The sequence below is a fragment of the Corylus avellana genome, chromosome 6 (assembly GCF_965113065.1).
Source record: "Corylus avellana chromosome 6, dhCorAvel1.hap1.2, whole genome shotgun sequence".
In the NCBI taxonomy this organism is placed as follows: Eukaryota; Viridiplantae; Streptophyta; class Magnoliopsida; order Fagales; family Betulaceae; genus Corylus; species Corylus avellana.
The window spans coordinates 3,890,341-3,916,617 of record NC_142495.1 but is presented as its reverse complement, the minus strand read 5'-3'; the positions used below and the strand labels follow the sequence as shown (position 1 = coordinate 3,916,617).

Genomic DNA, 26,277 nt, shown 5'->3' with positions numbered 1-26,277 from the left:
ATGATTAAATTTACTATTTTCTACCGGCTTTAAGATAAATTATGATTTAACAATATCACCCCCAATGAGCTTAGCCTTACGTAATTTTAAATAAACCTAACCTTAGTCTCACGTAACTATAAATAAACCGAACCTAAGTATTTTTGGTCTAAAACTTATAGCCTTATTGACTTTTAAGTTAAAATAGCCTCTAATTTGCTCTATGCACAAGTTTTTAATTATACTTTAATTTCAAAATTGTGACAATTAGTGACATATTTATAATTGAATGGAGACTTTAATTTGGGTCACATATAATGAATATTGGATTGGGCCGGGCCTTATATATATATAAGGCCCGGCCCAATCCAATATTCATTATATATATGTGACCCAAATTAAAGTCTCCATTCTATCATGACTTAATTTTTCAGTACACCCTTTTATATATATATATATATATATATATATATCATGACTTAATTTTTCAGTACACCCTTTTGTATGCCTTTTGCGATTATCCCAAATTAAGACAGCAAAACATGTCCTAATTTGACATTAAACAAATCTATTTTTTGGAGTTATTGAAGTGCTATGTACATAGCCTACTTCCGGTATATCTTCTTCACACACTAGCTAAAACATAGCCAAAGAGAAAGATGAAGAACCAAATGTTTTCTACTGTCTTTGTTTTCTTCTTCTTTCTTCTACTTATTACATAGTTGTTAAGCGTTGAGGCTCAGACTTGCAAGCCAAGTGGCACGATAAGAGGTAAAAAGCCCCCTCCAGGACAGTGTAATCAAGCGAATGATTCTGACTGTTGCGTGGAAGGTAAGGCTTATACCACTTACAAGTGTTCACCGCCGGTGTCCAGCCGTACGAAGGCCACGCTAACCATCAACGGCTTTGAGAAAGGTGGGGATGGAGGCGCACCATCGGAATGCGACGGTCAGTACCACTCCGATAACACCCCTGTGGTGGCACTATCAACAGGATGGTTCAACCATCAAAGTAGATGTTTAAAGTTTATTACCATCTATGGCAAAGGAAAGAGTGTTAAGGCGAAGGTGGTTGATGAGTGTGATTCCACCATGGGGTGTGATGGTGACCATGACTATCAGCCTCCATGTCCTAACAATATTGTTGATGCCTCCAAAGCTGTTTGGAAGGCCTTGGGAGTGCCACAAAGTGAGTGGGGAGAATTAGATGTTTACTGGTCCGATGCTTAATTCAATGAGGAAGAACTTGCATGGTTTTCTATTATCTTAGTAGCAGAAAGTAACTGGGAGTCTACATGGTCATCTTAAGTTGCAGTAGGATCACGTGGTAAAGTAATGTTATTTAGTAGACTGTTATATGACTATCATATAATTGAGATGACGTGGCAGTAAAACTTGGCCTTTGAATAAGTAAGGGCTTGTTAAAAACAAAACATCAAGAGCTGATTTTCATTGCCACGTCATCCTAGTCGTATGACAGTTGTATAATGCCTACTAAATAACATTTTTCTTTAGTAATTGTAGCACTACGGTGCATAAGTCGTGTAGCAATAGGTTTCTATTGCTTTAGCATGTTGTAGGCATTTGAGTCAATAAGGAGTTATCTCCAAGGAGTCTTCAAGAATAAGGAGTGTATCTCCGACTCTACTGGATGTAAATTTCCCATTCAAGTGTCATTGAATAATGAAAAGCCATGGAAAACTTATCTTTAAACTTTGTGTTTGATAAGAGGCTTAACTTATGACAAATCACAACTTACCCCAAAAGCTTAAGTTTAAAATAGGTAAATTTAATTGTTTCATCAATACTTCAACACTCTCTTTCACATGTGGACTCAAACTAGCCTCTAACTCACACTATGTAACATGACTCATTTGTTAATGCATTTAACTTGAGAACAAAAAATTAAAGACAAAATATAAAGTCTTTAACAAACATGACATATGACAAATGTGTTTTGAGAAACCTTTTGCATACTTTGTGGGAAGTTGGATTGTTAAATTTCTCCTTTTATATGGCTTGTTTGGGAAGACAATTCTTCTCAATTCTTTTAATTTTTTTTTTTTAGTTGATTTGGCACCACCAACACTCAACTCAATTAAAAAAATTTCAACTTTATTCAAAATTTTATATTTTTCAAAAGACTCGAACATAATACCAACTCTTTTTTCTTCTCAATATTCGCAATTTTAAATTCAGTTCAGTAGAATAAAAAAAACACAAACCCAAATATATTTTTATCTGGTCTCCACTATCTGTTGTAAATCCTTGAGAAGTGAGATCTTTAGCATCCGAATTGTTGTTAGTCTTTGGTTTTCCTTAAATTAATGTCTAAATTGATCCTAATATGCCAGTGCTTTCTAGGGCTATAGCCGTTTTAGACTTCCATCCAACTCTTTAGTGGTGGATAATGGATTGAAATACCTTTAGATGCCTTCATAAGGACATATATTTCCTTTGGGTCGTAGAAATTTGTTCAACTCAGCTTCTAAAAAAGTGATATACAATTCAGCTTCTAAAAAAGTGATATGTATTTTTTAGTACATGCACTTTAAAAAATTCCCATAAACTTCCACTCATATTATCACTACCCTCTAAAGTATAAAAACTCTTAATTAGGGGTATCGAACTTTCAATTTTATTCAATTACCTCATTCCGTCATCTCAGTTATTTATGGCAAAGTTAATTTGTAGTATCACGTCATCTTAGTTACAACGGTGCAACAGCTGTATAGGCGTCTAAGGAGTTGATCTCCAACTCTACTTATTGTAATTTTCCTATTCAAGTGTGATTGAATAATGAAAAGCGATGTAGAAATTTACTCCTAAACCTTGTATTTGACAAGAGGCATAGCTCTAATATCCTACCGCCAATTCTTATATACCAGGGTGTAAATTATTTTGTTGTTTTCTTTTTCTTTTTCTGCTTTCTTCACAAGTATTCTAGCCTTTTTTTTTTTTTTTTTTTTTTACACTCGCGAGAAGATACAAAAGTAAGGCTACCATATGGCGCCGTAATTTACACGACCTTTTATAGGCTTGATGCGATTGTCTCAAGTTGTTCCTTTAATCCCATGATTATCGTACAAAATGCCAAATCATCTTTCAAAGAAGCCGTATAAATACTTTGTGAAGGGAGAAGACTGCAAACATGTCGTAATTTGAGTTGTTAATCTCTATATATAGCCTACTTCCACTATAACTTCTTCACACCAAAACATAACCAAAGAGAGAACCAATATATAGAAAGATGAAGAACCAAATTTCTTCAACTGTCTTTGTTCTCTTCTTCTTTCTTTTTCTTAATATGAAGTGGTCAAACGTTGAGGCTCAAACTTGCAACCCCAGTGGCAAGATAAGAGGCAAAAATGCTCCGCTAAGACAGTGTAATCAAGAGAACAACTCTGATTGCTGCGTGGATGGCAAGCTTTATCCCACTTACAAGTGTTTACCGCCGGTGTCTGGCCGTACAAAGGCCACGCTAACCATCAATAGCTTTGAGAAAGGTGGGGATGGAGGTGCGCCATCAGAATGTGACAACAAATACCACCCGAATAGCACTCCTGTGGTGGCGCTCTCAACTGGATGGTTCAACAATGGGGGGAGATGGTTTGAATTATATTACCATCTACGGCAACGGAAAGAGTGTTAAGGCAAAGGTAGTTGATGAGTGTGATTCCACTATGGGGTGTGACGTTGACCATGATTACCAACCTCCATGTCCTAACAATATTGTTGATGCCTCCAAAGCTGTTTGGGAGGCTTTGGGAGTGCTAGAAAGTGAGTGGGGAGGGATGGATATTTACTGGTCTGATGCTTAATTTCCATCGTATTCAAAGTATACTATGTGAGAGGGGGGGTTAAATTTGTTGTAATAGTTATGCTCCTACTATGAATATATATACCAGGGTGTTTATTTTGTTGTTTATATTTTCCTTTTCTGCTTTGTTGTCAAGTATTCTGTGTACTAAGTAAAGTAATTTACTTCATGATCTTCGGTATATCTTCTACAACATTTAAACTTAATTTTGTCTCCTACAAAATCTAGAAGTTTCCACCTTTGTTATTTAGCAAATATTTGGGGGTTCGTCAGCAAATCCAACCGATTACTCGTGTGACGCATTGAGAGAAAGCAAGAGGGTAATCTCTCCCAAAGAGGGAAATTTCTGTGGTAGCACTCACAAATTGGGAGTTTTGTTGGTACGAGGACCTCAAAGTGTTGCTAAATTAAGCAACTCATTTCTGGGACCAAGATGAATACTTATTCAGTCATTTGTCTACGTACATTTCTGGACATTTACATATATACAAGAGCAAGGTGGATCAATTTTAGACTTTAAAAGGTGAAAGCAGTTCGCAAACATTTTGAAGGGTAATTTGTTTGACGTCAAAGAAAAGGGTGTAAAGGAAACCACATTGAAATAGATTAAACCTAGGCCTCCATGGCTTTTTCCACCCTAAATAAACCATCGGGTGTATCAAAATAGTGACAACTATGACTTCAGTACACATTGGATGCTAAACACAAAATTCATTTGACTACAATTGATTTCACAGTCTGCATACGTCTGTATCAACCCTCCATGACCAGACAACATAAACAACCAAAAACAGTAGACAGACACAACATTTACAACACTGCCTTTAAACATTATCCAACACACAACACGGGAGAAACTTTTGACAGAAAATGCCATCTACAACATGCTGTCTGTCCTAGCTGGCAGCCGGCGGAAGAAATTAAGTGGCAGTGCTGGCATGCTTCGCCGAAACCTGGGGTGCCTCATGACGTAAAATCCGGCCAAAAGAACCATCACCTGGAAGGGTGTCACATACAACACAATGGCAGCCACAAAACAGAATGCCACATATATAACCGTGGCACGAGGATCCCGCCAGCTTAGGAGTGCCTGGATCCGCTCTAGTTGGGAAGCCACATCACCCACAACATTCTGAATTTTCCCAGCTACAATCCTTAACCTATCATACCTTGCTCGGACTATATCAGTACCCCGAGATGTCGGAAACGTATCGAATTCTTCATCAAGCTCATCAGGGTGTGCAGCATCTGCATAAGAGATTCTTGTATCCATGTGAGGAGGATTTCTTGGGCGGTATCGGAAATTCCAAAGTCCTATTACAAACATGTATAGAAAAACAGTTGGCAAAACCAGTTCTGGGAAACAAGCGAGCATCACAAAGAGAACATGTACTAGCACCGTTGTAATGGGTTTCCTCCACATGCAAACATCCCCAAACCACTTTCCAAGCGCAAGGAATCCTGAGAAAATTGACATCATCCGGAAAAAGTTTGCCTTGCTGCGCCTCATGCTCCAAAGATGAGAGTTTGCATCAGACATGTACTCAACCACCTCCTTCCTAAGAGGTGGTTCTGCTCGACCAAGCCTAGCTGACACAATGCTCACAGCCTGGTGACGCAGCCAGTCCTGCTGCATTACATTCAAGGGCCTTTTGTAGTGCATCTTTGGCAGAACAGGCCGAGAGTATATAAGCATCATGTTCATCAGGGATGTGCACGACAACCGTATTGCCAGATGTAATTCACCCATTTTTTTGACACCAGAAGGGAAAAGGACTAGCAATGGATAAGAGTGAGTATAAACTCGGCCAGTCTCAAGAGCAGAAATTCGGATTCGAACTTTGCCAATGTTCTTATCTTTGTTACCGTCTGAACCACCAATGTGGCTGTCATCAAAAACCCCCACAGTAAGAACTGTAGCTGGATCATAAACCTCCCAAGTATACTGCTCATTGTACTTTGGGCTCAAGCTGTTCATTATTGTTCGAGTCCGAACCCACTTGTGCCCATACTTCGCCACACAATATGTGTCAGATGTACCCTTGCTATCCCTTGTTTTCATAGGGTGGAGCCCGTCAGCATTAAGAATGCCGAGTTCCAAAACACCTATTGATGACTTCCAGAGCTGCTTTGCTGTAGGGCGGAGGTCACTACTGTAGTGAGTAGGCTGATCAAGCACATGGTACCCTCCATCAAGACAGACACAGAGATGGAGTCTACTAGAGAACTTGTCCTTCTTTCCACTATCCCCATCCATGGCAGCTGACATGGACTTGTCAATGTTGAACCAACGGCTTCGAATATTTCGATCATCAGCACGCCTCTCGACAGAGTTCAATGGAACAACAACTTTCCCAATGTTCTCCTCTTTGTTAGGACCTACACGATCTTCAACGGAAAGGATCAGAAGATCTTCAAAAGGCTCAGGAGCAACAAGAATGAACTCCTCATTCCAGAGTGGGTTCCCAGTCCGAGCTTGAACCGGTTTTGTCTTCAAAGCCTGGTTACCAATCTGTACCCTAACATATGTGTCTGGAAAACGAGACTTGTCGGATACAACCAAGTCTTGTGCCTCAATTACATTCACACGAACATACCACAATCTTGGTGAATGGTAAACTTTTGAGCGGGTATGTGAGGACACCATTGAAGGGCTATCAGAGGAAGTAAATGTATCCGAGTGCCAAGCATCAGGAAAAGCCTCATCAGCTTGTGTGCCAAACCAGACAGCAACCATCAGCTCCCCATTCTTCTTCTTCTCCCTTTTCTTGTCTTCAAGTCTATACCATTCTGGAGCCAAAGGACTATCAGGTGGAACCCGTGTAGGAACTTCATTGAGATCAAACTGCAAAAGCCCAACAAAGTCATCTTTTATCATATCCTTGTCCTTTACTACAACTTCCAGAACGGATGACTGTATATTGTCCTTTGCAAAGGCAAACACCTCATTCCACTCCGGGTTCTGTTTTTTCTCAAAGTGCTTTGTAATTCCTTTGAAGTTTCCAATTCTAACTTCAACAAAAGGGTCAAGACTCCCAGTCACATCCTTTGAGGGAAGATCGCGAGCTTTCACAACACGTACAAAAAGGTACCGCATCTGTTCAACCAGATCATATGTGCTGGCTGGCCTGTCTCCAGGTATTACTCGCCCCCCAACAATCTGCCCCCCTCCAAGGTGAGGACTCGTCTCTTTAAGTGCATAATCAGCTGATTGCATTGGTGAGCCCGCGTACATGCGAACAACATTCGGGGGCGGCGGTCCAGATTTCATCTCTTGTACCCCATAGTTTAAATTTGGCTGGGTTGACATGGAGGGAGTGTTATGCTTCTGTGGCTGTGCAGAAGTTGGGTTAGGAAGGTGACGGAATGTGTGCCTCGAGTCAGATTTTTTATTAGAGAATGGATTTGGGACAAAATCTAGAACTTGACTTTGGATTGAACGTGAGTCTGTATGCAAAGAGGATTCCATTGCAGGAAGTGGATTTGAGGATTTTATATTAGGATCATCAGTGACAAAGACTTGCAAACCAAGCTCTCCTCTTACTCGTGATAAAAAGCTTACTTTTTCCAGAGGGTAGTGCAAAACAACAGCATCAGAATACGGCACAAATGATGTCCCAGTGAGGCGAACTTTCCCAAGACAGGATTTGGAGTTTTTGGTTTTATTTTGGTTATAGACATAGGCATCAAGGGTGAGGTTAGATAGGTTGTTTGGGTCAGAGACATTGAAGTAAAAGCTCTCATTCCAAACAGGATTCAGGTCTTTTTCTTTAATAGTGGTACGGAATTTTTGTCCATCAAAGTGGAGCTCCACAAAAGTAGTAGATGAGCCCTGCCCATCTTTGGCTATAAGGTCATGGGCACTCACAACCTGAACCCCTAGTTTGAGATTACTCATGAGATTTATATCAGAACTGAGAAGAGATTTGTAAATAATATATAAGCAGCCACTTGTCGGACTTGGCAAGAAAACAAGCCTACCTGAAAAGGATGGAACAAATAGTTCAACATTGATGAACATAAACGAACTAAAGAGAAAGAAGAACAGTCAAAAACAATTTATGGATTTGAATAACGAAACACTTGAAGTGTTGAAATTTGTTCACAGCAAATAACAAATGAAAAAAGAAAGCTATATTAGATCTAGTCCCATCTACTTCCACACCTATATGCACAAGTTGAGGCTGATATTTTTGCCACAACCTGCATTTTCAATGTTCTGTAATATGACTGGTAGATATGCTAGGTACATATTCTATAAAAAAGAAAAGAAGAAAGATAGATATCAAACTCAATACCAGAAGAGATTGTTTTACTTAGTTAACCATAAATCAAGAAGTAATGACGACACTGGTCAAATGCAATATCTTCAGAAAATAAGCAAAGTACAGTTTGAAGAGACTTAACCACCACAAGCGTACAAATCTAAGTGCAACTCAACTCAATCTAATTCATTACTAATAATCTGAGTCAAAACATTACTCCTCTTTGCCATTTTGCTCAATTGGGCCTCAAGTCTTTAGTTCTTCTAATACTATCTCAAGCTCCTTTGATAAATTACTGCTTACCTCATAAGCAAAAGATAATGGAAAAACATAATATTAATCATTGAGTCGATCTAAAACTTCCTTCCATGTATAGCCCCACAATCCCCCTCAATTTTGAATGGGAGACATAAAGTAAGGATAGGATCTTTAATACCATGATAAATTACCATTTGCCTCAAAAGTCTAAGATAATGGAAAATTATGAATTTAACCATCTAATCAAAATCTAAAACCATGCGATGTGTTTTACTGATTCCCCAACCATCTAACCAAGAGACAGTGCATCAGGCATAACGTAAAAATATTAAATTTCATTGTTCCTTAGCAAAGACCTCATTAACAAACATATTAGCTTCCACCACACCATTGTTGCGACTCAAAAAATTATACAGCAGAATACAGTGTTTCAACACAGAAACAGACACCCCCAGCTAATTGAGCAAGCTACCGCTAATTGGTTTAATTGACGTGATTTAATAATATTGAATATTCTATTAAAAGACTAGACACCAGATTTTGTTTCCCTTCCTTTTCTCATATTTCTCAGAAAGCAAAACTAAAATAGATATGCCACGAGACTCCTAAGAAAATAAGAAAGCAACAACAAAAGGTAATAGTAAAAAATAAAAAAATTCCATTGGTTCCCTGACAAAGATCAAAAGGGAGGAAATTTGATGCATCTTTCAGCAGATTCTCATAAAAAGCACTACTAGCTTTTAGCTTGCAAAAAGTCCTCAACTCTTTCTTTCATTTTTGTAAGATTCCGATAAGAATCAAACAAGCAATTCCCTAGCCCAGAGACCATTCACTAAAAAGGAGGGCAGGATATACGAAATTTTTCAAAAAAACAAAAAATCCCCGTTTTCTTTTCTAGTCGGAACAGAACATAAAAGAATTTCCCAAGCCTTTCTCTAATCCGATCCACAAAATATTTCAAGAAATTAGTAAAAGCTTGGAAGCAGAAAAGCTACAAAAATTTTCCTTAAAAAAGAAAAAATCCCCCCCAAAAAAAAGAGATAAATAGACAACTTTTCCATCCAGAAAGTAAAAAATTTTCAGGAAATACTGAAAATAAAGAATCTAAAGCAACCTTTTGGGAAAAGCTTCAAAATTTCTCATTTTTTTTTCCCAAAGGGTCGAAGTACCATTTAGCTCAAAAGTACCTCATATATACCATCAAACAAGACCACAAAAAGACACCCAGATGCACAGATACACAGCTGATCAAACCCATATAAAAGAAAGATGAAAACAAAACCCAGAAAGAAGGAGGAGGTCCAACGCACCTTGTTTAGAGCTACAGAGTTTCAGTGGGAAGCCAAGGAAAAAGAAAGCACAGAACTTTGATGTTGAGCTGAGCAACAGAGACTTACACGGGCTTAAAAGTGGAGGAAAGGAAGCAGAGATGAAAGGCCAGGATTGGTTCTGGGATGGTTCAGAGAGAGAGAGAGAGAAGAATTGTGGAAAACGAGTTAAATGGCTTAGGATGGCTGGGTGAAAGGGAAAAGAGGAAGTCTCCTCTCGAAAAATGTGTTTATATTTGTCTCTGTTCCCTCCTACTTTTATTTATTTTGTTTATTCATGCGCCAAAGATATATATGGGAAAAATGCAGGTATTGGTAAAACACGTATGTGGGGTTCTCCACCAATACCATTTTAACACCTCAATGTTGTTCCTTAAATACTAGTTGTCGTATTGAAGCACAGTTGTTTTTTTTTTTGTTTTGTTTTTTTTTTAAAAAAAAATTTGTTGTCTTTTATATTCTCTTTTTAAAGTAAAAATATTAACAACAAATATCTCAAATACAAAATATTCTTAAAATTACAACACCTTTTTACATTTATAGAAGGAAAATATTAAATGTTCTTCTAATGTTTTTCTGGTGTCCTTTTAAATTTGATGTAGTTTTTAAAATTATCAATAGATTAAAAAGTTAATAATGATAATCTCAAATTTAACGGTAATTTTAAAAGTCACATCACAGTTAGGAGAATACAAAAAAAAAACACTAAAATAACACCTAACATTTCTATTTATATAACGTTAAAACACTTTTCAATTAAAAACAAAAAAAATATTTTTAAAATACATGACAAATAGAGCCATATATTTCTAATTTATCATGTCTAACATGTGATATAATTAGCATAATTGCTTTTAAAATTGCATATATTAATCTAATTCAAAAGTTTAACTAATTTTATACTTCTAGTTATCCACTTTTTCAAAACACTTACAGAGCTTGGATAAAGGCCTTGACTTATCGAGAAAAAAAAAATAAAAATCAACTCTAATTTTATGACTTAAAGAGTATGAATTTACAACTAATGGGTAATTTTTATAAATTTAATAGTGTATATATTCTTATGTAATTTAAAATTATAGATAATGAAACGCCATACGTCACTAAATACTATTACAAAACAAAAGACTGACGTTTCAAAGGGCCTAAGTTGTAAATTTAATAATAGGTAGGAAAAGAGACAAAAACATTTAATAGTCTTTATATTATTTATTGAATGAGAAAAATAATACGAGTAAACGTATGGAAAGGGACCCTCCACAGTGGTTAATTGATTCCACTCAACCTATATATATATATATATATATATATATATATATATATATAAAGGTGATTAATTAAGTGTTGAGAGTAAACGTATTAAGTGGCTCTCTAATGTCTGATTATTAAGTAAATATGTACGTTTGGGAAGCTGCATAACTCCAATCACATAATGTCACACTCATAACAGTCAACTCGGTAGCCAACAAAGGTTGTTCAGTTTAATGATGTGTAAAAACTGCTGAGATTAATAAACTATCTTGTATTCTATGGAAAGTGAATAAATGTTGGATTTTAAGTGTCAATATTAGAGATCAAATTATGCTATTTGGCATTTTCGGTTGATTTTTTTTTTTTTTTTTTTACATGTCCGCACAAGAGGGGGAGGAAAATTAGAACTAGTGACCTCCACTTCATTAAGCATGGTCTCAGCCAATTGAGCTACCTCTTGATATAACATGTTTAATTCACCCTTAAAAATTAATATTAATTTAAAAAGAAAAATTAAGGATTAATTGAACATGCTATAACTTATATCAGTTGAGATTAGAATGTAAGGAGAATGTTAAATAGCATTTATTATTAAGAGTCTGTTTGGGATTGTGTTTCAGGAGTTTAAAAGTGCTTTTAACACTCAAAAAACTTATTTGAAGAAAAAAATACTCCATTGGTAAAAAAAAATTAAAAACGCTTTAAAATGTCAAAAAAACCTAAAAATGACTAAAATGCGCTTTTGATACTCCATTGTCTATCTATTATCATTCTCTTTGTTTTTTCTTTTTTCTTTTTTTATTAAAAAAATAATAATAATACAAGTGGATATGGGTGTGCCATGTAAACAAGAATGCCGGGAGATGGGACACTTGACAAATGCTGAGTATAATTTCTCATCTTTTAATTTTAAAATTAAACACAAATTTTAAGGTTGACTCCTTTATTTTTGTATTTTACATATTCGCATAAAGGAAGTAAAAAAGAAGAAAGAAGAAGATTTGAGTTAGTAGTATGCACTTCATGAACCGTAATTTTCAGTTGATTAAATTATCCTTTGAGAATAGTTGACTCCTTGATTAGGCGACATCTATAAGAAATTGCTAAAGGTTAAAAAAAATATGGTTAGAGGCCATTTTAAATAAAAATAAAAAAACAAAAAACAATAAAAAAACATGAATACAAAATTTTAATTACTGATTTTACACCTTAAAAGGCGAGAAGAATAAATTTTAAATAAAAAATAATAAAAAATATTTAATTAATATGTAAATACGATATTAATTTAGCAGCTTAAATAGGATAGAAATTCAGAAAAGCCATTTTTTCTTTATGTTAATACTTATCTCCATCTGGCGTTGTATACTACTTTTTCAAAGATTCCCCAAACGCATAGAAAATTTGGGTAGGTCAGGACTCAGGAACACCTTTTCAGTCCACACATGGGTAGGGCCGTAGGGTAGGGTACCACGCACAACATTAAAAGCCCCCCACTATCAAGGTTTAAAATTTCAGTCTTTATTAAATAATCTTTAGGGTTTTTTTTAACCTATCATAAAATCCCTTTTACGAAATCAGGCATAATTTGTATACATAAAACTCTTTGATTGGTACATTAACATAATTTAATGAAAAAATTATAGAGAGTGCTTTTTGCATTTTGACTGTGATGGGTGTTTTTCAATTTGAATTATATGATAATGCTTTTATTTATTTTGGCTTAGAAAAAAAAAAAAACTATCATAAAAACCTTGCCCTCTTAAGGGAAAACTCTCTTACGTAAAAATGGAAATCACCATTAAATTTTAAATTAATTATTATTAAATAATAATTTTTACTGCATCTTCAAAGGTATGAACTCTTAATTACGTGTAACATTTCTCCATATGGATAAGAGGGTTAGTAATATTGAGCGATTTACCCATCCAGTTTGAGTTGGAATGACAAGACACGATAGGACCCGGACAACTAGGGAAGCATATTTTGTTGGATATATTCCCGTTTGTCGTTCTTTTCTCCACTCATTTTTTCACGTGACCAACTTCCACAACCCTTTTCTCTTTTTCAGGTGTTAAATAATTGGGTAAAATTCATTATACCCCATAAATTTTAAGAATTTTTTAATTTGAACTCTAATGTTTAAAAATTGATAATGTACCATTTAATATTTTAAAATTTTTTAATTCAGACCTTCCATTAATAATTTTCGTCTAATTAGGCAGAAATCATCTCACGTGCGTCTTGTGTAGAATTTTGATGCCCTTTATTCTCATTTTGCCCCCATTAAAACTTATAAAATTGTGTAATTACACTCAATTTCATAGATTTTAATGAGGGTAGTTAGGTAATTTCATAGGTTTTAATGAGGATAAAATTAGAATAGAGGGCATCAAAATCCCACACGAGACGCACGTGGAATGATTTCCGTTCAATTAGACGAAAATTAGTAACGGAGGGTCTGAATTGAAATTTTTTGAAACATTAAGGGGTATATTGCCAATTTTTAAACATTGTGGTTCGAATTGAAAAACTCTTGAAATTTTATGGTGGTAAAGTGAATTTCCCCCCCTAAATAATTTTACATTCTTTTCTCCGTCACTCTCTGTATCAACACCTGCGAGCTCCCTTTTTTTTTTTCGAGAGCCACCCCATGGGTGGAGGGGTGGTCTGGGGTGGCTTACGGCCACCCCATAGGCGTTGGGGGGCCGGGGGGGGGGGGGGGGTGTGGCACCCCCGGCCACCCTTCAATTTTTTTTTTTAATTTTTTAAATTAAATTAATAAAAAAATAATATTTTAATCACGTAAAACGAAAAATTTTAAGTTGCTCTAACGGCTGTTAAAAAATTTTGATGGTAGGAAGTTTATTGTAGTTTCGATTGACCCAGATAGTTAATTTCCAAAAAAAAAAAACACTTAAGAAGTTTTTAATTTTGGTGCGTTGATCTAACGACTTTAGATATATTTACCATGTAATATATTAACAAACAATTATTTTGTATTTTACTTAATATATTTTGAAAGGAAAATCACTAATTTTGAATTCTCTTTTTCTTTTTTCTTTATTTATATGAACATGTGAAAATAATAATAATGATGAGGTGGAACTCATTACTAACACGTCGTATTATCCCTTGCATGCAAAACGCAAGAGCCAAAGTAGTCGGAAAAGCAAAATTGAAAAACAAATGTTAACGTTGGAGACTCGAGTCATGGGTGAAAAACGCTTAACGGATAATTATTACAGTTTATGTGAAATTAACAGATATTTATCAACAAGTAAACAATTACTAAAATAAGTAAAATCGAACATAAAGAATTTTAGTGACAAAGATGAAACATTTTAAAAAATGTTATAAAAGTAAAACCTCTCCGGGGCAGCCAACCCCAGAAAATTACTATCAAAAGATTATCCAGAGATTACAGACACTAGGAACACTTACAAACCGATGTAAGACCTTGATTCTGAAAGATCGACAAGCCTCCAACTTGTCTCCGCGCTCACAATCTTCTTCAACATGATTTTTCTTTATTGAACCCTTTTGATAGACTTCAATTAAGCCCAATAAAACTAATACAAATCCTCTACGATGAATAATAAGGCTCACAACAATTGATCACTTAAGCACAGTATCTCACGAATTATAGGGTTCTAAAATTCGTACATCTCTCTTCTATAAAGATGAATTTATAACATCTACACAATCCTAGACCTAGGCCCATTTAAAAACACGTTTTGGACGTAAAATTTACGGGCTGTCTGGACATGGGAGCTTGTTGTCCGGACAGGCTGCTAGGCTGTTTGTACACCCATTGCAAAGGGGGAAAATTGCATTTTAAAAATGTTGTCCGGCCTTGATCAACAGTTCCGATTGATGAGCGTTTGTAGTCCGATTGAGCTAAAACTTTGTAGCGATGTTCATGATACGTGAATACTCATTGTGAACGGTGGAGATTGAATTATAAGCATTCATATTAGTGTTTAAGCCCATGAATAATAATCTTTATATTTTAAAATTGAATTAAGCCAACAAAAATACTAATTAAGAGCATGCCCGATTTGTACTTCAACTCACACACGCTTCTTCTCATACAGTGAGACACCCCCACACGTATATCCGATTGCCCGGAAAATTCTTTCAGAAACGACAACGTGTTTCCCAACATAACCTAATTTATTCAATACTTTAATCCAACACGTACGTGAGTACTTCTCTATGCCCACTGTTCTTAACAAAAAGAATTGAAAACATATATAATATATATATTTATCTGTTATTGGAATCTTGGCCCACACGGCTTCCCAATCAGAGTTTGGCTATTTTATGTTTAGGTTGACTGGTAGGCTGGCAGCAAAATCTGGTGGCTCAAAAGCAGAACGATTTCAACTTTCCACAAACAAATTTTCCTTTCACCAATTTCCTGAAAAATTCAGTCACCAAGAAAATAATACAGTTTTTCTTAAACATGTTTGACATTGGAAAAGGCTTATAATTAGAACCATTTTTGTCTTATGAAGAAGAAGAAAAAAAATGATGGGAGCCTAATTAGATGTGTTTACTTTTTATTTTTAGGATAAATGGAATGTATTTAGAGTTGCAGAGTCCCTGTCAAAGATTGGCCATATTTGGGGATGTTGGGTGGAACATCACTGTCCCTTGGGTTCCAAGGTTAGAGACCTTTAATTTCTAACCATTTATCATAACTCTTCGAGGCTTCCGGCTCACGGAAAGGTAATTCGTGCTCACACCCACATAATACGACTATGATCCGTACTCTGTAAATGTGTTCACAACAATAGCTGATGAGACTGTCACATCTAGAAAATGAGTATTTAAAATTACTTATAAACAATATTACATAAACTAAACCCTAAAATATTAATAAAGGGAAAACAAGGTAATTATAGAATTAATACAGTGGAAGCGAAAGGTTGGAAATGGTGGCGACGACTAAGACAATATTTAATCCATTTATTTTTGTCAATCAATTAGCTGGGGGATTAGAAAGGTCCCAGTACAAACACAAAATCATGATCGACGATCTTAATCCTGTCAATTGAACTAATCTATATGAATGACGCAATCATATTATTCATGCCAAGTGTTCTTATTAATTAACATAATATAATTAATCCAGAATGGCAGGTTAAGATGGAAGCTGACTCATTATCGCTATTACCCCTAAAGTTCCTTTTCATGCAATAATTGCATATGAAAAAGTCATATATATACATTATTAACCCTTTAATTAGTGTGGAAATTAAAAAAACGTTTCTTTCAATTCCAGTATATTAAATTGATATTTGCAAAACCAAATTAAAATAAATAAATACATATGAAGGTTTCTGGTGAATCCGAAGTGGTTTTTAACAGCAATCCCTAGTTGTAAGTGTAACTGAATAGCGAAGTAAATGGGAAACCAAGGTTTGAGGAATCTTAAAAAGGGGTGGGGAAGTACATGGTCAAAATGCCAATAAAATTAAATCTGTAAAACACGACCAAAAATGGGCAAAACAAGATGTAGACAACGTGGCAGCACGAAAGTTTGTTGTGGAATTGATCAGCCCAATTAAGAAATTAAAAGCCTTATAGAAATAACAACTCTTGGTTTCTCCCACAAAAATCTCTCAACCCCCACCCCCCACCTCTCTTCTATCAAATCCAGGCCTCTCCTTTGTCTCTTTTCTCTTTGTTTCAGATCACTCAGCTCTCTCTCATTTTCCCAAATCTCTCCTTAGAGGATATCATGGTAACCTCTAGAACCTAATGATCATGTTCATCACCATATAGTTTGTAATTGGTGGAGGTTTTTAGCATTGTTAATTAATTAGGATCGTAGAAATGATTGAATTTATTGTCTTTTTTGTAGGCGAATTCGTCGTCTGGAATGGCTGTGCATGATGAATGCAAGCTCAAGTTCTTGGAGCTAAAAGCAAAGAGGAACCATCGGTTCATTGTGTTTAAGATTGAGGAGAAGATCCAACAGGTGGTCGTGGAAACGGTTGGGAGTCCTGATGAAACCTATGATGATTTCACTGCCTCCATGCCGGCCGACGAGTGCCGTTATGCCGTCTTCGATTTTGATTTCACAACCAATGAGAATGTCCAGAAAAGCAAAATTTTCTTCATTGCATGGTAAGTCTTACACGTTCATGACATCTTTCACAGTATTATCAATCATAGTTTTCACAATCAACATGCTCATATGATAGCCATAGTCACTGCAATTTTTATTGATCTTGAAGCAAGGCTTGTCACATTTGTAATTAAGAATGAATAACAATTATAGCTTAAGTTTGGTGTGCACAAGCACAAGACACAAATCAAAGCGTACGTTGATCTTATATAAGAATGCATGAGAACTCTATCTCACGAGACGCAAATGGGATATTATATATATATATATATATATATATATATATATATATATAAGATTCAAATTTTTAACAATTTGTTGTTTGGATTGCTAGCAATCAAACAATAAATGTGAGAGAACCCTTATATGACTCATATGATTGCCCGAACAAATAAGCGGGCTGCCCGAAACTTAATTGATCGAGCAGGTAGGTATCGTAGAAGCTCTTAAACATTTAATTTGCTATATGTATATTGTTAGCAACTTTAACAGCAAAACTGGTAAGAACCCCTATCAATATATAGCACTGTCAATAGGGATGTGACAATGATTTGGGTTTGATTGGTTATGTGTATTCTTGTGGTCACATTGTGGAGTAGGTCACCTGACACGTCGAGGGTAAGGAGTAAGATGCTTTATGCAAGCTCCAAGGACAGATTCAGGAGAGAATTAGACGGCGTTCAAGTTGAGTTGCAGGCAACCGATCCCAGCGAGATGAGCTTGGATATCATTAAAGGCCGAGCTCTCTAATTCCCTATTATACAAATCAATCTGTTCCTCTTTGCGGGGGGTTTTTTTTTTTGTTTAATTTTTTTCTTTTGCTTTACTTAATCTTTGTTTGGATTTAAATCTTAACGTTTAATGGGATTTCTTGTAATACATGCTGGAGTTTAATTTGTCGCATGTTGGATTTTCTTGTATTCCAATATAATTCTCGTACCCATGAGGGCGGGCTCAAAATTAAAACATAATTTTTATTCATTTTTTCTGGTTTTCTTTTCCATATATATATATATATAGAGAGAGAGAGAGAGAGAGAGAGACCTCATTTTACTAATTAATTAATAGGAATTTATGTAACGTGATTTTTGGGAACAAGCCAAGGCATGCCTTGGACTTGGTCTCTTTGCCGAAACTTCTTGAGGTTAGTTTAAGTGCGAAAGACCCGAAAAAAGATACTTGTTGATTTCGTTTAAATAGAGAATTTCAAATGACATTAAAAAGTACAAAAAAAAAAAAAATTACCCTTGCATTTTAACTCACTTAACGTAGGCTCCGAAAATAGTCCACCATTTATTGCAAATAAAAAATTGTCAAATATTTTTTTTTTTTTATATATATATTATATAACTAGTGGAGATGGCACGTGGCCACGTGCAATGCACGTGCTTGGTTCTCTATACTATAGATCCAGTGTTACTTAATATTAAAAATTTAAATTCAAAACCGTGTATAAAAAGTGTTTATAGCAGTTAATGTCTAGATTCATGCGCAAGTACATACATAATTTTTAATTTTTTTTTTTTTTTTTTCACAACTAAATGGATAACATAACATTAAAGAAGTATAATAAAAGTTAGTAAATATAAGATTCAAGAAAAGATATAAGTTAATTCAAATGGCACACACATATTGTACCACAAAAGAGAGCATATGTTATTGTTTTTTACTTACTAATATTGGAAGACAAATTACATCACATAAAAGAGTAAAAATGTATTTGCTTGTCTTCCTTATGTGCCATTGGTTGATACCAACAATAGTTTTAAAAACATCACGTTGATCGAAAATTCTTAACAAAGATTATTAACCTGGCCATGTACATACCTTTAGAGGATTTGCAACAAAAATGCGAGAAAGGAGATGTTTACAATATTGAGATATGTGAATGTAGTCTTGAATCTTGTATTGCACAGCCATTATTTGCTGCATAAGAAATGATAAAGCTATTAAATTGTTAAAATAAGAAACCTAATAATTTCAAGGATGGCCAAAATGGAGGTAAATTACATTGATGGTTTTCCTGAAATTCTTCGGATCCTATGGATCTTCAAATGGGTATGCTCCCACCAGCATAACATAAAGAGCCACTCCACATGACTACACATCCACCAACTGAACAAACACAAAACAAACTTAAATGGTAACCTGCAAAGCAAATGACATTCATATTGCACAAAAAAGAAGTAGGTGGAACAAGAGGGTGGAACATAGTTTGACATTTTTCTTATTCTTCCCAAGCCAGAGAAGTGTTCAACTACTTGCCTTCTGAATGTCTCATACATGAATGGGCTTTGTAGTCACTAAAGCAAATATTCTACTACATAAGGATAGTTTTTATTCATAATATAATGATTAATTTGGGTATTTTCCTCTAAAAAAATTAAAATATGCTTTTGCTATATTGACTTCATGGGCAAAACATAACAAAGGATCACATATGACACCAGTAAAACAAATACTACAAGTACAAGACAATAACACGGAGGGGGGGGATGGGGTTCTTTTAGATTTCAACTCATCTAGTGAAAGGTTAAATCCCAGTACTTGCAACACCACTTTAGCTAAAACATAAAAATCTTTGAAGATTAATTAGAAAAATTTTCAACTCATCACAACCAATTGACATACAGTCTCAGGTGTCTTTAAGAATAATTACAAAACACAAATGGTCTAGTTACAAAGTAAATCCAAATCAGACTTAGTACTGCAGAGAAATGAATTGTGTAAAGAAAGTAATACACTGCAAAGGTTTAACAACATAACTAATCTAAATGACCTTCCCATCATACTCTCTTCGAGAAAGAACCTCGGGTGCAATATATGTTGGAGTTCCAACAGTTGATTTGGGTCTTGAATGCAGCAGAGAGGACTACACAAATAAAGCTAATCAGAGGATAAAAATTCAGATATATATCGGAGAAAATTTCCCACACTAAGCTTAATCTGTCATTAAACCTTTGAATAACCAAAATCACATATTTTGAGACGTGGAGTAGGGCTTCCATCCAACAAGGTATTCTCCAGCTTCAAATCTCTGTGGCATATTTGCTTCAAATAAGGAATTAAAGGGAAAAGTCAAACTCATGTAGAGAAATAAGGCAAACTACATATTAGGACATCTATATACATAATATATTCCTAGAATTGAAAAAACAAAAAAATCTTTTGATATCTTTTATCATAGAATGACAGTAGCACACTCCTGAGATAAGCTGCTGGAAAAAAATATATGGCCTGAAAAGTAGCAAAGAAAAATACATGAACAAAATTTATAATATTTTATAATCTGTTTGGCTTCCTAAAAAATCAAGGGGAAAAAACATATGTAATTCAGATCTTTGTATTCATTTTTCTCTTATATTGCTAAATTTGTTTCATAAGTAAAATCATCCTTTTAGATCACACATACTATGAGATCCAAAAAATAAAAAAATAAATACTCTTCAGGTCTTTTCCAAAATATTCTCATCAAACAGAAATGAAAGTATAAATCCCATAAGTAAGGAACCAAAAATTTGTGAAAGTGGAGTTCACTATAAGTCAAGAACAACAAACAAACCTCATCTTCACTAAACCTTCCGGCAGCACAAATTCTCTCAAATAGCTCTCCACCCGCCGCGTACTCCATGACGGTTGGGATTAAATAGAAAAGAAACAAAGATTGGGATTTAACCAATAACATTTTCAACCAAATTGTGTCTGTTTTAGGCGTTGTAGTTAAAACAGTTTTGGTTTGCAAACAACTTTCTGACATCAGTATTCAATGAGATAAGGTTAGATGCTTACCTGAGAAAACAACAATGACCAACGGCGCAACAACAAGGAGCAACCCACGAAAAGAGAACCCAACTTGTCTCGTTTCTCTTAAGACATAATGCACAATATTTTTGGGAGCAAAATCTAGCCAGTTGGGTGATGGGGTAAGTATCCTGCATTTGGATTTTTGGTCAGATTTTTTTTTACTCTTGTACTCTTTCTCTGTAGCAAGAAGAAGTAGACAAGAAATCAAAAAAAAAAAAAAAAAAAAAAAAGCTCCGCCTTTTCTCCTCCATTTCTTCTCTGAATCAAAATCGGTTTAGGTAGATTTTTTTTTATACTCATTTCTCCACCTTCACTGAATACAAAATTAGTTTAGGTAGATTTTATTTTTGACTTCTGTACGCTTCTTTGTAGCAACTGGAAAAAAAAACAAAAATGATTTTCTTTCTTGCCCATTTCTTCTTAATCTCGCCCATTCCTTCTGAAGCTTCTTTCATAAAAAGACCAAAAATTTCTATCAAAAAGTTTGACTCTTTACATACTCAGCGGGCAAAATGGTAATTTAAATATAAAAGACAAACATATCCATACAACTTTTTAAATTCATTAGATTCAAGAAGGGAAAATTAGTAGTTTCGCAATCTAAAGAAATGTCAAAAGACAAAAATAACATTATCTAAGTAAATCATGATGAACAAAGAGTAAGGAAAAAATAATAAATTTAAAGTACAAAAGAAAAATCACTGTTTGGCTTGCATTCCCACTTTTTATATATCTTTAAGTAAAGATATAAGGAGTCACGAGAGTGACAATAGAAGGCTTTTAAGAGTGTGATGATATAAAATGCTTGTAATATAGACAAACAATTATGAGAATATTTTCATGAGGCTCATTTGTCCAAAAAGGTGTTCGGGCAAGTAGACATCTCTCACAATTGCCTATCCAAGGGTATGAAAAAGCGGTAGAAAATGCTTATGCAGATGAAAAACATAAACCACTTTGCACATTGTAAAAATTATTTTTCTTGGTTAACTAAAAACTCAGGTATTGTAATAAATAGGTTTAGGGTTGAATTGAGATTGAATTGTGGTTGAAGAATCATTGAAAATTGAAGTATGAAAGATCATGATAAATGCCAGTCGGTCGATCGAGATGGTGAACGTGTCGTTTACCGAAATTACGAGATTGTGTATTCGGGTTAAGCAAAACAATTTGTAACATCAAGTATTCTTCTATATAGCGAAAGAACTTTTTTCAAAAACTTGTTTACATCAAATTACTAAAAGGGTTAAATACTATTCCAGTACTTGTGGTTTGCACCAAAATCAAATAGCCACATTAGTTTTCAAAAATATCGCAAATGGTATCTACGGTAAGCCAATAAACGCACTTGGTACCTCTGTCAAGATTTTGTTTAAGTTTTTTAACGAAATGTCACATCACCCTTACACGTGGGTGCCACATGGCATAGTACCTGAGTTTTTGAGTGTCATGTCATATTTTATTTTATTTAAAAATAAAAACAAAAAAACATATTTTATTTTTAAGAAAAAATCCAAAAAAAAAAACATATATATATATTTTTTGTTTTTGTTTTAAATAAAATATGACATGGCACCCAAAACTCAGGTACCATGCCACGTGGCACCCACGTGTAAGGCTGATGTGGCATTCCGTTAAAAAATTTAATAAAATCTTGACAAAGGTACCAAATAGATTTATTGACTTACCATAAATACTATTTGCGATATTTTTAAAAACTTAAATAACTATTTGATTTTGATGTAAATAACAGAAATAATATTTAACCCTTACTAAAAAGCCCAAACGACAAAGACAAAAAAAAAAAAAACGAGCTTACTAAAAAGCCCAAACCACAAAGACAAAGACAAAAAAGACAAAGGCCAAAAAAGCTCAAGCGAGAAAGACAAAAAAGAGCTTACTAAAAAGGCCAAACCACAAAGACAAAAAAGGTGACCACGAGAGAGTAAGCACCGTTCAGTTAGTCCAGGCGGACCAAGTGGATAACTGTGTGACAACGGCCAAGACTTCTTCGGCGGAAGTCCGCTAGGGCTCCACACGTGTCTCAGCCCCTCGCAACAAGGCGCGAAGGAACCTTCCGAAACCGAAGAATTACTCGTTTCCGAGCCTGCATCGCTGGCAGAGGGAATGGGCCCGGGGACTTTCCTAAGTCTGGTCTTTCAAAGGCGAAAATACAAGACCTAACCACCTCTCGTCTCGTGGTGATGTTACGATAGTATAGTAGGTTGTTGTATATAAAGCGACAAAAAAATACTTGTAGAATCGATGTGGGACGGAACAACTTTTGGGCTCGATCGTAAATATCATCTGGAATTCTTTATTCAAACCAAAATCAGCAAATATATCTTTTTTCGGGTCTTCAAGTAACATTATTAGATGTGTTTTCGTGCGTTGGCACTTATAATTAATTATTGTGTGTCAACTATCTCCACTATACTACCTTTTCTTTTTATAGTAGTTTCTAGCAAGAGCTGTAAACATCATGGAGAGGAGGAGGAGGTGGAGGAGGGCATTGTACATGGGAGTGTATCCTTGGGGGACATCACCATGGATTCCATCATGAACTGCCTCCATGGACCATTCTGAGGACATGCCATTGTCTCTGAACAAACCTCCACCGCTCCTGGAGGAATTGTTGGTGTAAATCTCATCAGCTTTGCGTATTCTCTTAACAAGTGATAAGTGTAATCGTACACAAACTCCATCTTCAAATCCTCTTGAATGAATTTGCTTGCCGCTTTTCCAATTGCTTGTGCCTGCACGTCAACAAACAAACTTAAAACATCTTTATCAAGCAACCTACATTATAGGTGACCATTTGTATTCGCGTGTCGGGTTTACCTTATCAGTGTTATTATTGCCCCAATCGACGGCAAACTTAATATCTCTGCACAGATTTGAGGGGCTGATGGGCCAGTAGTGTTGCTTTGCCACCAAGCTTCTTGTGAAGAAGTCAAAATACTTGGGCTTCACTAGCAATGTCATGGAATCACAACCCAAAATGTACTTATCACTCACTGACCATGCTACTCCTTCTATGAATATTTTATACCTTCCAAATATTACTCAAACAAAACAGAAAATTTCATCAATAAAAACATTTATTGAAGAAAATTATTATAAAAAAAAAAATGTAGATAATGTATACCTGTGGGTGCATTGATCTTCTAGATGTGACTGCTTGAATCCTTGTTCAGTTTCTTTTCGCCAATCCTAAATTCAAAGAAAGAGTTAAAAATTACATTAATTCTCCAAATTTCTCTCTCTAATTAAACTTCTACCTAGCTAGCACTCTCTAGAAGATTTCATTGATCTTGAAGAAAGAAAAGCTAATTAAAGAACTGTAACACAAATATGCTAATACCACTTAGATAAAAATATTGTATGACAAGTTTGTCGTCTTTCTTCTTTTTAAAAGAATATAATGGAGCCTCTCTCTGTTCAAAGGATCCGGTTCCCAGCTGATGAAAGTACCGACATGATGAGAGAAATTTTACCTGCGCATATACCCGAGCATTCCAATCGTGTTTGTCGGAGACATTGCATTTCATAAGGTCAGCTCTTCTCCCGGAGGTAGATGGGTTCCCTTTCCAGAAAGCATAGGGTTTTCTATCCTTCCACCTTATCCTCTTGTTCGCTTCCCTTAGACCCCACAACATCGTACCCCATGGCCTTATATTTATCTCACCCCTTCCACATTAAAAATAAAATAAAATATATATTAACCTTTTTACATGTTTTATTTTTTTTATTAACGGGTGTTTTTATTTTTACACACAAAGTATATATATAAAATGAAAGAGGCTTTACCAACCCCAGAAGGACCAATCAGGGAAGGGAATGTCCAGTGATTCATCGTCTACGCAATAATGAAACACCGGCGGCGCGTACGTAGCATGGTAGTCACGTTTTTTTACCACAGGCCTGTCACCGCACGCAAACAAGAGCTCCAGGTCCGGTACTTTCCCAGGGTACAGCCTCAGAAGCTGCAAAATCCCCCATACTGTAAACACGTCTCTTGTTTGAAAAGCCTTCCTATACATCTTAACGTAGGCCTTCCCCTTGACGATCACGAGCCTTAAATCTCCATATTTGTTTCCTCTTTCCACCATCTGCCTCGTGATTCCCGTGTCCCTCCACGGCCGTAGATCTTCGCGGATCCACCGGAAGTACTCTGGGCACGCCACAGCCCATGTGGACGCCTTGCTCTCATATTTCACGGGGTAGTTGGTTGGGCACGTTAACGTTAAGGCCTCGTTGATGCACTTGAGTGGGTACTTGAGTTTGACCGGCGGCTTATTGGGAGGAGTCCTGCTGCTGGAAGTAGACGTCTTGAAGAAGAAAGTTCCAGTTATAGCACGCTGAAAAATAATCGGAAAATTATATAAATATATAAATACCCAGAATTAAGGTGAATCAAAAAAAACATGACAATATTTCAATCTAAAATTCAAAAAACTCAAAGACTTACAACATCAGTCCAATAGATGAAGCTGCTGGTGAGGAGGACGATGGAGAAGACGAGAAGGGCGGCGGAGGCCCATCTCTTCCCCGGAGTCTCTAAGAAATATTGGCTGCACCGTCGAGCTGCTTTTGACCAAAGCCCACGAACTGAATCGAACCAATTTCCCATAAATATTATTCACAGTAACATGAAACTTCTCCCTTCTTCTTCGTTCAAGCTTGTTTGCCCATTCAGTTTCTGATAATGGATTAATCAGTCAGGAGCCAGACTTGTGTATTGAAAGATGGATGTGGCTTGACTGACTTTGGTTGGGCTACCTTTGTTGACAAAACTCCTGGGAGGGCATTAAGTGCAAGGTGGTTTTGGTAAATACCCAGTGGGCATGGCCCCTCTAAATGTGATCAAACGTCCCATTCTTCGAGTACAACAAACTAAAAAAATAATAATTATAATTTCTTGAACCCGAGATTTTGAGGCTTAAATTTAAGTAGGTCCTTTTTTTTTTTTTTATTTAAATATTTAATTAAATAATTTTAATTTTTAATCATTCTTCTTACTTTTGCCCTTAATTTTGTTTCCAAATGACTTGCGTAATTCATTTTTGTTAGGCGGCAGTTAACTTCAACGTATGTCATATTTTGTGTTAAGCTACGTATAATTTTATTTTATGTAAAATTTAATTTGTTCTAAACATTATTTAATGAAGAACTTAGTCAATATATTGATTTTAAGTTAAGATGAAACTATGAGTTTAGTAACTTCTTTAGGAGGACAATTGATGTGACTATGCATTTTTCTTTTTCCTTTCCCTAAAGGAAAGGGATTCAATTTAATTGGAGAAAAACCGGTCCCTCCATCTAAAATGGCATAATTGTCATTTTATAATTTATTTGACAATTCTGCCCTTCATTTAGAAGGGACCGGCTCCGCTCTAGTCGAATTCAACTAGAGAGGATCCTTCTCCTTCCTTTA

General features: G+C 35.4%; 4 protein-coding genes, 1 non-coding gene and 2 pseudogenes across 5 annotated transcripts; 3 read left to right on the top strand and 4 right to left on the bottom strand.

Moving 5' to 3' along the window:
- The first annotated feature begins 638 nt into the window (after window positions 1-638).
- LOC148584793 (kiwellin-1-like) lies at window positions 639-1,664 on the top strand (annotated as a pseudogene).
- A 1,564-nt stretch (window positions 1,665-3,228) lies between these two features.
- LOC132188294 (kiwellin-1-like) lies at window positions 3,229-3,799 on the top strand (annotated as a pseudogene).
- A 695-nt stretch (window positions 3,800-4,494) lies between these two features.
- Window positions 4,495-9,837, bottom strand: LOC132186288 (FT-interacting protein 3). The gene is made up of 2 exons (XM_059600181.2): window positions 9,632-9,837; window positions 4,495-7,779 (listed from the first exon to the last, which is right to left on the bottom strand). The coding sequence occupies exon 2, from the start codon at window positions 7,694-7,696 to the stop codon at window positions 4,676-4,678; it is 3,021 nt and encodes a 1,006-aa protein (XP_059456164.2). The 5' UTR covers window positions 7,697-7,779; window positions 9,632-9,837; the 3' UTR covers window positions 4,495-4,675.
- A 6,709-nt stretch (window positions 9,838-16,546) lies between these two features.
- ADF11 (actin depolymerizing factor 11) lies at window positions 16,547-17,979 on the top strand. The gene is made up of 3 exons (XM_059601925.2): window positions 16,547-16,649; window positions 16,770-17,035; window positions 17,636-17,979. Exons 1-3 carry the CDS (start codon window positions 16,647-16,649, stop codon window positions 17,784-17,786), a joined length of 420 nt encoding a protein of 139 aa, XP_059457908.1. The 5' UTR covers window positions 16,547-16,646; the 3' UTR covers window positions 17,787-17,979.
- A 690-nt stretch (window positions 17,980-18,669) lies between these two features.
- On the bottom strand, window positions 18,670-22,291 carry LOC132186578 (serine/threonine-protein kinase SRK2A-like). Its single transcript, XM_088517274.1, has 7 exons — window positions 22,273-22,291; window positions 20,826-20,902; window positions 20,599-20,661; window positions 19,995-20,087; window positions 19,829-19,908; window positions 19,047-19,151; window positions 18,670-18,962 (listed from the first exon to the last, which is right to left on the bottom strand). The coding sequence occupies exons 1-7, from the start codon at window positions 22,289-22,291 to the stop codon at window positions 18,956-18,958; spliced, it is 444 nt and encodes a 147-aa protein (XP_088373400.1). The 3' UTR covers window positions 18,670-18,955.
- Window positions 22,292-22,773: 482 nt separating this feature from the next.
- On the bottom strand, window positions 22,774-23,045 carry LOC148584792 (RNase MRP). The gene has a single exon (XR_015912775.1).
- An 85-nt stretch (window positions 23,046-23,130) lies between these two features.
- Window positions 23,131-25,627, bottom strand: LOC132188480 (uncharacterized). The gene is made up of 6 exons (XM_088517389.1): window positions 25,312-25,627; window positions 24,651-25,201; window positions 24,338-24,530; window positions 23,989-24,053; window positions 23,682-23,892; window positions 23,131-23,596 (listed from the first exon to the last, which is right to left on the bottom strand). The coding sequence occupies exons 1-6, from the start codon at window positions 25,471-25,473 to the stop codon at window positions 23,321-23,323; spliced, it is 1,458 nt and encodes a 485-aa protein (XP_088373515.1). The 5' UTR covers window positions 25,474-25,627; the 3' UTR covers window positions 23,131-23,320.
- Between the last annotated feature and the right edge of the window lie 650 nt (window positions 25,628-26,277).